Source organism: Sander lucioperca, chromosome 17, assembly GCF_008315115.2.
Source record: "Sander lucioperca isolate FBNREF2018 chromosome 17, SLUC_FBN_1.2, whole genome shotgun sequence".
Taxonomy (NCBI): Eukaryota; Metazoa; Chordata; class Actinopteri; order Perciformes; family Percidae; genus Sander; species Sander lucioperca.
Genome location: NC_050189.1, coordinates 12741744 through 12755099, shown reverse-complemented (window position 1 = coordinate 12755099; position 13356 = coordinate 12741744). Strand labels below are relative to the sequence as shown.

At 39.3% G+C, this 13356-nt stretch overlaps 1 protein-coding gene across 1 annotated transcript; it reads right to left on the bottom strand.

Moving 5' to 3' along the window:
• Positions 1-5270: 5270 nt before the first annotated feature.
• On the bottom strand, positions 5271-12070 carry LOC116052095. The gene is made up of 9 exons (XM_031302607.1): positions 11871-12070; positions 11703-11765; positions 11080-11343; positions 9603-10013; positions 9364-9465; positions 8860-8928; positions 8617-8691; positions 8004-8079; positions 5271-6447 (listed from the first exon to the last, which is right to left on the bottom strand). Exons 1-9 carry the CDS (start codon positions 11899-11901, stop codon positions 6429-6431), a joined length of 1110 nt encoding a protein of 369 aa, XP_031158467.1. The 5' UTR covers positions 11902-12070; the 3' UTR covers positions 5271-6428.
• Between the last annotated feature and the right edge of the window lie 1286 nt (positions 12071-13356).

Here is a 13356-nt window from a genome sequence, read left to right as displayed (position 1 = left end):
CCATCTTTTAATAATATCCTTCTCTCTGTGTGAGACAACAAGTCTGTACTGAGTTCAGTTCAGGTGAGTGATATCGCCTCTGGTCTAGAAACTGGTTAAAGAACACTGTATTCCTCACTTTGTATGTAAGAGCTTGGAGGGAGTTCACATTGATGAGAACCACCAAAGATTGTTTGCTTCGACAACATTAAATATTTAAAGTTGAAGGATGGGAATACCAAATGTTATTCGACATACTTTAGTCCCTATGTGAAGATGAAATGGTCCTTTGGTTCATGTAGTCTCTGGACTTACTTCTTACTAGGCTGAAGAAATGCTGATAAATGTCATCTTTTGTCACCTCTACAGTCGGGATCTACCCTGTCTATGGCAACTCCATGTGCTCAATGATGGGATTATCTGTACCTGCATTTACAGGTGGTCATATTACTACAAGGATAAACTAGTTTAACGGTTGTTCAAAACTGCAGTTTCAGGGAATGAGGAATTAAAATGTTCATTAAAGAGTTTCTAGACCAGAGGCAATGGAAAAGAACCAAACTGATCTGGGTTTAGGCTGAATTAGGTCTCACACATGAACAAACACAATTTTAAGGGCGCTACCCTGCTAATATAGCAAACTATTTATCAGCAAAGCTTTTAGAGTGAGTTTCGGATTAATTTCTTTCACCATAAACACAAATGTCTCTCAGTGGCATGATAATGCTTTCTTGCTGTGTTTTTTTCTCTTACAATAAATCATTTGAATATAAAATGAAAAGTTGACACTGGCACAACATTGACATGTTCGGAAGGCATGAGTGATGAATTTAATAGTGAGAGGAAGAGCCACCTGACAATCAGACAGAGGAGCAACGAGAAACCAGAACACATCCGTGTTAAGCTTCTTTTTCTCTCTTTATGTTTTAGAACAGGGGTCTTCAATGTTTTTTTAGGCTAAGGACCCCTTAGCTGAAAGAGAGACGAAGCAGGGACCCCCTACTAATATTGTACAAAATTGAGTTGCACATTAAACTGGGCCTACAAAAACGTGTAGGGCGGCATGAAGCCTACACCTACCTTTTTATGGTGCATACAATACTAAGGTATTAAAATATATACAATGCAGTAAACTTATTCATATATTTATACATCTTAAACATGTAGCACAGTTAATCCTTAAATGTAACTGTGGATGGCTACCTTACATACATCAATGTTGTGTAAATAAAATAAAATCACAAATAGGCCGATTTCAGCAAGATCAGCAGGAAAAAAAGCAGAATCAGCAAGTGTACAGAATGTAGTCAGCAGTCCAACTTCATCCTCGTGTTTTATCGATATTTATTGCGCACCGCAATGGTCTTCAATGTGTTACATGCTCAATAATTCAAACTGTCCATCAAGTTCCATGAATCCAACTTTTAATAAACTTCAACATGAGCTGCTCCTAGCATAGCGTAGTGGTCAAAAAAACTATTTGTGATTCTCCAACTAGCAACGCACCATTACCTGCCAAAAGGCTCCTTCTGAAATACACATGACCCAAAGCACATTGGTGACACCTAGTAGACAAACAAGTTACTAATTCTTTTGAAACAAGCTTTTTGATCAAAACATTCAGTCAGCACATGGAACCTCATGTAAAAGAACTTTTAGAATCACAGCCTTTCATTTTTATATTACAGCGAGCCTTTAAAATACACCATAGTCCTTATTAATTTGCTGCAGCACACAGGGTACATGCTAAAATGGCCCTGTAGTCTGGTTTATGATGGACAAACTAAAAGAGCTTTAAATATTCACGTATGTAAACCAATCAGCAGCCTCGAGGCCTGAAAAGTAAAGCCAATGCTGAAGTTCCTTAAACCTGCATTCTTTCTTATTTCTAGCAGGGGGCGACTCCACTGGCTCCAAAAAGAAGTCTAGGACAAGGACACTACGTCTCACTTGATTTCTTACCTACCTCAATCACTAGATTTGAGTTTTGAATTCAAGAATGGATTCCAATTCTTTGCTTTTTATGATTTTTGAATGGCGGTTTTATGTTCATACAATCCACTTTGCTGCTGCTTCGGCCATGACTCTCAAAAAAGAGCGACTTATGATGCAGGTGCACAAAACTGTGAGCAGTCAGCACCACAGTCTGTGTGTGTTAGTTTAGTCATGAAACATCAGTCGATGCCTTAAATACATATGTATAAGTTTGTGTGTGTGTTCTGTCTGAACATGCAACCACAGAGCGTGTTTGGGAAGGAGTAGAGGTGGTGAGTTTTTCTGCACACGCTGAACTTATGTACAGAGACAGTGTGGTTGTTCTTCATATCTTAATATACAAACAATGTGTGGCAAAGCTGTACGACGACTGATGAACAATTGTTGCAGATTAAACATCGACTCTGAGATAAAAAAAAGGATTAAACCAGGTGACCTATTTGATTTCTAATATTGAATGTGTTTTCTTGAGCTGAGATGGAAATAACAGTTTATCTGTGGTTCAAGGCTCACTCTCTCACACCGAGAGAGTCATGTCTATACCACACACATCACACGTCAGGTATTATTAACCATCATAACCTCTTTATATGGTTTGACGGTCAGACAGCATCGAGACAGGATGGAGTTCACAGGTTTCCTCCTTACACTGTGAGAAACAACTTGCCTTTACTTTAATAATATACTTGTTACAGTCTAACTTAAAAGGTTTATATTAACCAAATGTATTTGTAATACAGAAGTTCTAGTGGAGAATTAATACTCGTCTTCAGAAAAAGAAGGGATTTACTGTAAATATAATCCTTACCAACTTTTCTATGTTGAATGTCGATATTCTAATCCTTGTAATCCTTTTTGTAATGTGTCAGAAACCAGACTCACTCTTTACTTTAACACCAGCATTATAATGTGTTAAACACATTTTTTAATAGTTTAAATGGCTTAAAATATTTAAACAAGGACTGTTGATGATGATGATTATGATGATGCGGTCGTGTTGGTGGTGCCATGTATATTGTTTGCCAATAAAGCATTCATGAAATTCATTTTCTTAGTTTTGTTTGATTTCAGGATCATATATTGAAGTTGTAATTTGTTATTGTCCGGGGCAGAACCACAGCTGCAGTTTTGGGCCTTTGCCGGGTTAAAAACCCAAATTTCCACTGCTGTTTTTATCCATGAATATCCAGAAGACAGCACTACACAGCACTGACATTATTCATGACATTACACAGACAGTAAGACCCAACCTGGACATTTGCGTGAACCCGACCCGATTCAAGTCGGGGGGTCAATTTGACAAATTATAGATCGGCGGGTCAACAGGGTTCAGACAAAGAATTAGAGCTCTATACAGTTTATATTAGAGATAAAACGATGGTTGTGTTTCTAACACAACCATAAACAACCAAATTTTTAATTTTTTTTTTATCTCGCTCTTGGCTATGTACTGAATATTATGTACTTTTTTCATGTCTGTTGTTATCAATAATAGTATTGAAGTTAACGCTTCAAAGAGATGAGGCGTGTCTTCAGGGCTTTTGCATTTAGCAAATTTGTACCACATGAGATGCAGGCTGAGTTGTCCAACATAAATGCAGTGAAAAAACTCTAATGTGCTGATGGTGTTGGCTCACTGATCATCTGATGTGGTGTGCACGTTTAAACACAGAATCCAGTGGTGCGGTTCCAACATTTTATTGTCGTCGATGCAGAGAAATGGTACACACTTGGTTGCGGGTGGATGATGGATGATTTTGTCTAAACAAATCATTAAAAGAAAATGTCAGATATCTGAATAGCATTAAACAATCAATGACAACAAATGAGGTTAAACTAATCTCGACTTACTGTACATTATTAAAGCATCCACAATCTTCACTTCATTATCTCCACACAAACAGGATTGAATTCTGCAATCAACCACAAACAATATAGGGCCATCACAGAACTGAACAATTATGTCCCCCCACCCCCCAGTTAGCACAGTTGCACTTTCTAGATTTCTATGAAATGGGACTCAATGCAATATTGGATGCCTTGATAATGTTTTTATATTTTTTTCTTATTTTATCTATTGTGTGAGTGTGTTTATGAAAGTGAGTATTGTTTTGGAGGCTGCACAAGCAAATTTCGTTGTATGGTTCTACTGCACAATGACAATTAAAGTCTATTCTATTCTATGTAAAACTTTCAGGCAAACATTTAATGTGACCAAAATAAGTGGTATACAAGTGAAAGTGAAAAGTCCCTTAAACTCACATCAATCCTTGTCTTTGTTCTGCCTGGTGTGGTTTGATTTGGAGGGAAAAGAGAGTCACAGGCCTGAAGGGCGGAGTTATATAACCTTGGAAAGGGGAGTAGGAGTAGTTTTAGTCATGATTGACAGTCCATTAATGGTGCAGGTGAGGTAGACACTACAGAAAAGTATTGAAGGCAAATTTAACAGTTCAAGGTGTTTTCACTGTTAATTTCTTTAACAGTTTCACAGTTTTTAAGTTAATTTATTGCAACATCTTTCCAAAAGTCACTAATCGTCATTTCAATACTGACCAAAATAATGTGATGATGATTTTTCCATAATCGAACAGCCCTATTTGTTTTTGACTTTGTCTTCCCACATACACAGCAAAATTAGTTCAGAAGGTTAGTAGCAACAAAGCGTATTAAAGTATGGCCATAAAGCATCTGTTAGCATCTCAATGAGCTGCAAAACATGTATTTAATTCATAAAAAAAACTTTCAATGACGCAGAGGTGAAAAAAAGATAATAGACCCTTGACGTCCTATCCTAAGAAGTAAGCGAGAAGGGGGGTTTGACGCTGAGGTTTCAAGCCTCCACCATCACCTGCCTCACTCCGCCTACAGAAATCCTACCTGATGCACATCTTTACATCTATACACACAGATCTATCAATGTACACAGTGTATCTAAGACTCCTCTACTTGAAAAATGCCGTGTGTTTCTATAGTCAGTGGTGTGAAGCCGTAGTGTGGGTTTGGCTGATACTCACCTCGGGGGCTTAGCGAGGTCCAGTTGAGACTCCTGGTCCTTTGGTCTTTGGTCCGCCGGTCCCGAGAAATGAGGTGCACACCAGAGCTCTTTGTTGGGTTCTTACGTGATTTTTTATTCAACAATCAGTAGATCATATAGTGGTACAGCCAAACAATGAGAAAATATATATACAGCAGTTAAGAGGACAGGGGGGGAGGAAGCGTGTTCTTAAGTTGTTTACATACCCTTATGCCTGGGCTTATTCAACTAAAAATGATTATCCGAAAATTTGGTTGAGTGACTATTTAAAGTTTCAGTCACTCAGAATTTTGCCTAGCGTTTCTAAGTTTGTACAATAAATTTAAAAATTGGCTTCACATTGACCGTGCGTAATCCTCAATCTCTGCTGATCTCTCCCAATGCCCTTGTCAACTACAGTTCAATTGTGGGAATCAATCAATCAATGTGGGTTCCAAGTTAAGCAGGCACCAAGTTTTAGTTTACAGTCAATGTTTTACCAAATCGTTGCAAAGTGTAAAATTACACTTTCATTATTGAAAATTAAATTGTCATTACGTTATTCAGTGCTCATCATCTGAGGGAGACAGTGTAGGCCTGATGTTTTTTTCCAAGAAAAGAGCAAAAGTAGCAAAGCCTCTGATGAACTGACTTGCCAAACCCGAGCATCACTTTTGACAGTATATCTCCTTATCACAAGCCTCATACAGCGTCATGACCAAAGTGTATTAAAAAAAGGTAAGCGCAAGATGGAGGCGAGAACCATCGCACCACCTGCATGAAGCCACATATCCTGTCTTCCTTGTATGCATGCTCGAACTGAAGCAGCTATGGTTTTCTGTCAGCTAAATGCTGAACCACAAGTTTCCGTCCCCTTTTCGCTTGCTATTAATTAATTTGCTATTATTTGTTAAATTTGGATTTTTTTTTCTTTTGTTTTCAGTAAGCTCTACTATTATTCAGTAGACTTTGTGGGGGACATTGTCTCTCTCTCTAGAGCTTCTTTTCTGTAAATGCTCTGGTCCCAGTCTGCTCATTACAACTCAACTGAATTTTCACAATATGTTCATCTCCTTTAACATCTGCAATAAGATTATAGTCTTCATTTAAAGTAAAGTTACATTTTAGAGATACAATTGCATTAAAGAAATGTATCTCATGAAGAGGAACAATAGTGGCAGGTTATGTGTAGGCTGTTCCACCACTTATAAACATATAAACTTTGTTTCTGTGAATTCACTGTTGGTTTTATAGACCTTGAAGAGATTTTAAACATTTTTGAAATTTACATCTCTGGTCACTTTATGATTAAAGATACAATATTGATAACGGAAAGACACCGAATGTTCTTTGTAATTGATTTCAAAAGTGTGACTTAACACTATGACTTCCTAACTGAAATACAGAGGTAGAGCGTTGAACAGACCACCTCCTCAGTCCTTCAGTTGGGTGTATGTGGCCTGTAGAACACACAGGATAAAGAACACATACAATAGCATGTAAGTCATTTGAGCTTTTATTTGGCCTCATCTATGTTATGGTTCATCAAAAAGACAAAAGAGTCTCCACGTTAGAGCCTCTGTTAGACTGTACGCAGCATGCTCACAGTGACAATGCTATTATGTTGCTGAATATGTACAATAGGATTATCATGTTTACCATCATATAGTTTACCATGTTAGCATGCTCATGTCTGTTAATTAGCAGTGAAGACAAAGTGCAGCTCACGCTGATGGGAATTAGTTTTGCTGATGTTTGGTCATAAACCAAATTATTGGATACAATGTGAATCAATAATCATCATGATTTTAATCATAAAAAATGGATCTCTAAACCAAATTTTGTGGCAATCCATCAAATAATTGTTGAGATATTTTACTGAAAAAAAGGTTTCAGTAAAATTTCATGGTGGCACTTGAGGAAAGTCAAGGGATCAGCAAAGTTAGTAGGTTAGTTGTTAAGATATTTTATATTATATTTGTTAAGATACCGAAGAGTTCTTCTTCTCTCAGTAAAACTCCACAATAGTGAGAGCAAGATAACATTTTGAGCTCCCTGTAAGTAAAACAGCAGCATGAACGAAAACATGAGGTCACCATGTCAACATATTAAAATTCATCTTCTTTAAACCTAATTGATTTCGGGAAGTTTTCACTGAACTCTCATATCCTCAGCTTGGCTGTGCTATGATGCTAAACTTGTGGTTTGAACACGTTGGAGTGCATGTACTTACATTTTCAGAGGAAACAGATTCTGGGCCAGATGTACGTACATTTGCAAATGTAGCGTTATCAGCGCCATGGCCAACCCGCAGAAAGTGCATGCTGTGATACTTCAGTTTGCGTCGTATTTACTAAACCTGCAGTTCATTGGGTAATCAGCAACTTTCTCCGCCCACTATACTGTAAATTGCATGCATTTAAACGCGCAATTGAATGGGCGATGTCAAAGAAATCCTGCTTGATGCGTGTTATTTCGGCATTAGTGGTGGGGATGTATGTATTGACTAGTGCGCTGTAGCAAAGCGTTACGTACTTGTGCTATGATACGGCTGAGTGCAGACTGTGATATTCCCACTGCTGATGCTATGACTGTTTGAAATGATCCTGATGCCAATCTGCTGGAATGGAATGTGAACGCTGAGTCGGAGATTCGATGTCATCTTTGATTTCTTGCGCTTGTGGCTGGTTTACACCTGCTTTTAAGAGGCGGAGAATTTTCACCGCAAAATAGAGGCGCGCTTTCATGAGCGTTTTTTGTACATACCGCGGAATACATAAATAGGCACACTTTACGCTTTCCCTCCCATTTCTTTATGGGAAACTCCCACTTTCCCCTTGACCCTCCAATGAATGCATATGCATGACACGGAAAAGCGCAATTTGCCATTTTCAGTTCCCGCGACAGGCAGCCTGCGCTTTTACCTCAGTGTGGCCTGTTTTTACATACAAATACGCCTGAAGTAGGGCGCAAAAGCGTTAGTACATCTGGCCCTCTGTATCATCGTCAGCCTTACCTGTAGTAGACTGAAGAATAGAAGACACTCTCGTCTGTTAGACGTCGCTTGGAACCTGCTCCGGACCCGTCCGGCTCTGTTTGGGAGAACAAATACGACGTGATACAGAATTTACTGTAAGATTGTTTGGAGAGCTTTAAAATGTCATTCACTTTGGGATTTTCATTATGCTCCAACATTTTATAAAGCATTGTTGTGTTTTGATGCGGATTGTTTCAGATTATAAAGTATTCTGTCTCCCTTAAAGGTCAAAGAAAACTGCATGTTGCAGACGTTATATACAGCTGTTAGTCATTCAATGGATTTTATTTAAAACTTTCCATCTTATAGTGTAAAACCTCAGAGCCTCTTGTACTGCAGACAACTATATTAAAGCTACTGAGGGGCCCTTTGTTTCAGTTGGTGGTTTTCGCGTGTGGTTTATAACTGAAAGAATCAAATTATCACCTGAAACCATTTAGTACCTATTTGAAAGGAAATGTTGTGTGTGCAGACAGATATCTAAAAATATGTAGGTCTAGTATTGCAGTTTTAAATGTATCACCTCTTAACACTAGTGACATTTATGTTGCAAAGAGAATGTTAGCGGCTGGTAAAAGCAAATATAAACTACCTTTCTTCTTACTTTGTTTTTTAAAAACAGCATATGTCATAAGGTCCGGATCACCTGCATTGTCACCATCAGACACTGAAAGAAACAGACACTTTCTCACAGCTGTTTCCATTGATGAGCTGTTTAATCATAATTAAAGGGGGTAAATGTATTCTGCACCTATGGCATCATATCACTTAAAATATGACGTAATTAAAACAAAAACATTTGCACAAACTTGGAAGTAGAAGCAATATAACGTACCTTTCTCTCTTCTTTGTTTTTTGACATCATATGTTGCATGTGGATCAGCGATATTGTCCTCTCCTGAATCTGTAAAAGGAAAACAGACATTTATGCTGTATTTTACCTGAAAAACTTAATAATGGGCATACAATATTTCATCAATACGCAGAATATAGCATAGCATAGCATAGTATATAAGCTATGTAGCAAAGACAGGTGGGCATTGGTGTACAGTAATCCCACTTAAAAAATCTGACCTAACCTTACAAGACTAAATTTAAATTCCAGAGGCTTCATTGTTCTCTAAAAGAAAGTGCCAGTAAAGTGATACAGCACAAAATGGATTAACATATCAGCAACAAGTTGCACAGGTATTAATGAACACAAATTGCTCAAATACACCAGATAACATATTACATGCTATGAGACTGTAAAGGGAGTTTGGTAACATGCAGTCAATGTGTTAATATGTTAACATGTTGCATATGATGTTTGCCATGTTACGTCTTGGCTTTTTCTCACCTGTAGGATCTGCAGGTGAGTGCAATCCTGGTATTGGTTTCCCAGATGACAAACAGCCCAATACTGGAGGACAGAAAAGACCAAATGCCATTGATAGAAAAACTAGAAAAGAACAGGAACGTGTACAGAATGAAGAGCAGAGGAGGTAAAAAAAAGCAGAGACGAGAGACGTGAATCAATCAAGTCATTTACTGAATTAAATATGTACATGTAATTTCTGGGAGACAGTGTTGCTGTACCTCTGTGTTTCCTACAGAGAAGAAGTCCCATCACCAACAGCATCAGAGCCACCAACACAACAATCCAGAGCAGGGAGGGCAGATTAGGGGGGTGACTGGAAGGACGGGTCTCTTCGTCGGCTGCTGGAATGGAGTTATTAAACATGCCTTCATCACCTTTTACTTTTAAAACAGTCAGCCAACTCTGTGGTGATTCCCCAGCTCCAGAGATGCTGCACTTGTAGAGTCCTTCATCAGACTTGGAAACATTTTGGATGGTCATGTAGTTTGAATACCAGGTCCCGAGTGTGGATCCATCTTTGTAGAAATCAGCTATGTGATTTGACTGAGTATCCTTCTTTCTACAATAAAGACTCACGTTGTCTCCCTCCATAACAGGACTGGCAGGAACTTCCAGGATCACAGAACCAGCTGGTCAGTGTGATAAAAACAGATTTTATGTTGAACATGTATGTTTAGTAGAAAACAACCAGTCTCTGAACAGGGAAGAAAGGGACCATTCCTGTATTTGGCATGAATGAAATTATATTGTTGAAAGGAACAGTAACCCTTAATTTGTACAGTTCTTTTCAATCAGGAAATGATTAATAGGGAAATAAATAAATCAAACTAAGGGAAATGAAATTGCTATTTACTCTGTTTCATTTTAAATATGGTATGTGTGCAATGTGGGATGGATGCATTATTGTTTATTGCTTAACTTGAATTTATGTTTCTACATTGTAGTTTTACCCTGTGAACTTTGTTGTTTTAGTTCATATGACTGTACTTCAGCCGTCCTACACAATAAATACTGTATTTGACTTAGAAGTGATGTTTTTCTGAAGTCAATATACAATTCTTCAAATTAAAAGTAAAAATGTCATTTGAATTTCAAGTGTACGTCTTTCTTCACCTCCTTTAGTGCAACGCCAGTCTTTAGCCTATAGAAAGTTAGTTAAGTGCTAAAGAATGTTTTATGACCATGAGTCTCTTAAGCCGTGCAGACACTGTACAGATGAAGCCCTACTTTAGCCCCAAATTGGTCTTCCCCAACTAATTTTAGAATCAGACTAATTTCTACGTGAACAGTTATCTGATGTGCAGTGTGAGGTCACAACGCTGGATTCTTCGCTTTATCTGATCCATAAACTGGCTCTCAAACGATCAGTTCGATTTCTGGCAGCCCAGAAATTTGAGGACGGCTCTTTACACAAACCATTTGTCTACATAGCCGCCTTCTACTTCAAGTGTAGCAGACATCACACTTTGAAACTGTATTATAAAAAGTAGACACATCATTTTTTAGGTGGCAAAGAAAGTTAGCAGCCAAGATGGCACATATCTAATTCTTCATACTATTGTCCTAAATATGTCTCTTGACTTGCAATAAAATGTTCCTTTGTTGTACAGTAGAACATTTTTCAAAATGCTAAATTGAGTTTACTGTCTCACTGCGTCAAATAAACCAAAACTCTTGATTATTTGCTAAACATACCATTGATGGTGATGTTGATAGCATTGCGTCTGTTCCCCTCTTCATCTTCACACCAGTACTCTCCACTGTGACGTTTAAAGGTGAGATGAATGGTGCAGGATGGTGCTGATGACTGCCAGATGTAAGAATCTGTTGGACTTCTTTCATTGAGCCTCCTCATTACTCGCCATTCAGTCAAACCACCTAACTCTTGACAGATCACACTGACATTCTCATATTCAAAAAACTGCAGTCTGTCTGGAAGAACACGAGGAAAAGCTGCATCTGAGACGGACACACATAAAGTGAGCAATCAAATCAAATATTCAAGTTATCTCAGGACACTTTTCATATAGAGCTGGTCTAGACTACCATTTACAAAAAACAAGACAAATCTTTACATTAGTAGAGCAGCAGGGTAACTTGGTCAAGGTCTGCTTGTGTTCAGAGTACTGTGGTTACAATGTCTACATTGATAACATATTTCATCTTTCTTGGTCTCTTTGTTGCTAAGGCATAAACAAGACACATTTCAGCAGTTAATAAAGAAACAACGATAATACAATTATTCAGAATATCACACAGCTAAGCACAAACTGAGTGTTCAAACTGCGTATCCATCTACTTATTTAAATCCAACTTACTAGCTTTCTGAGCAAAGTAACTGTGGTCAACTCTTACAAGCAGCATGACCAACATGTCCATCCCTGGAGAGACACATGAAGAGAGTGGTTTGTCAAATAAAACAGATATTTGTCCACTGGCTAAAAGAAAAGATAAGTAAAATAGTGATACAAAGTTTCAGTACTCACACAGTCTCATGCAGAGAGCTGTGACCTCCATGCTGTCTTCCTGCTGACTGTCTGAGCAACAGACTGAAATACAACCAACACATGATGTACATCAGAACCTCCCCTTCCTGTCTGCATTATTTCTGGCTTTATAATGTTTATCTAGAAATATCTATGTGAGGCTGAACTGCTATAGTGCAGATAATAATAATACTGGTGTAAACCTAAAAAAAAGTGGGAATGCTAGAGATCAAAGACAGGTGGCTAACCTTAAACATAAGTAGAAAAAGCTGGTCCAGCATCACAGCTGCCATCAGACACTGCTGTCCTCAGAGCTATAGTCAACACTAATATAGTAACCCTCAAAGACTGTATTTAGTATGATAATGAAAAATTACACATTTGTTCTGATTGGTATTAAGTCTTGAAATCTGGTACAGACATGCTTTGGTTAAGTATCTAACAGTACAACTTTGAACATTTTAGTCGAGCAAAGTCAAAAACAAACTCAAAGAGGGCTAAGGGAGGACAGAAATAGTTATGACTACAGCAGGGCTCGGGAACTGAGGACCGTGGAACTCGGGCATCGGGGAACTGAGGACAGTGGAAGTCAGGGATCGGGGAACTGAGGACAGTGGAACTCGGGGACCCTAGGGCTGCGGGCAGCAGCGAAGGCGGAACACCTCTGGCGGCCGGCGACGAAGGTGGAACCCGTCTGGCGGCCAAACCGAAAGGCGAAGATGCTCTGGCGGCGAAAACTAAACCCCTCAGGCAGCCGAGCACGACAGCGAATACTCTCTGGCGGCCGGCGGAGAAGGCGAAATCCCTCTGGCGGCCGATGGCGAAGAAAAAACCCATCTCGTTGCCATTATGTCAGCGAAGACTTTCTGGAGGACGGACAGGACCGCAAAACACGTGGAGCAGGAGTCGGCCAGACTGCCGACAAAACATGGGGGGCAGGAGTCAGACAGACCGCCGACAAAACACGGGGGGCAGGAGTCCCTGGGACGCCGGGCATCGGCGAAGTCTCTGGGACGCCGGGCACCGGCACAGTCTCTGGGGTGCTGGGGAACGGCACAGGCTCTGGGGCGCCGGGGAACGGCACAGTCTCTGGGGCGCCGGAGACCGGCAAAGTCACTGGGACGCCAGTAATCGAACACTCTGGGTGGTCGGTCGACGTAGACTCTGGGAAGTCGGTCAATGTGGTTGTTCTTCATATCTTAATATACAAACACTGTGTGGCAAAGCTGTACGACCACTGATGAACAATTGTTGCAGATGAAACTTTGATTCTGAGATAAAAAAGGATTAAACCTGGTGATCTATTCGATTACTAATATAGAATGTGTTTTCTTGCACTGAGATGGAAATAACAGTTTCTTTGTGGTTCAAGGCTCACGCTCTCACACAGAGAGAGTCATGTCTATACCACACACACGTCACACGTCAGGTATTATTAACGATCATAACCTCTTTATATGGTTTGACGGTCAGACAGCATCGAGAC

Excerpts from the sequence above, each read along its gene's own strand:
- LOC116052095 (XM_031302607.1), bottom strand. The coding sequence starts at position 11,901 with ATGGAGGTCACAGCTCTCTGCATGAGACTGT. Across the intron at positions 10,014-11,079 it reads TATCAACATCACCATCAATG|CTGGTTCTGTGATCCTGGAA; the intron begins GTATGTTTAGCA and ends CACACTGACCAG. Across the intron at positions 8,929-9,363 it reads CTCACCTGCAGATCCTACAG|ATTCAGGAGAGGACAATATC; the intron begins GTGAGAAAAAGC and ends TTCCTTTTACAG.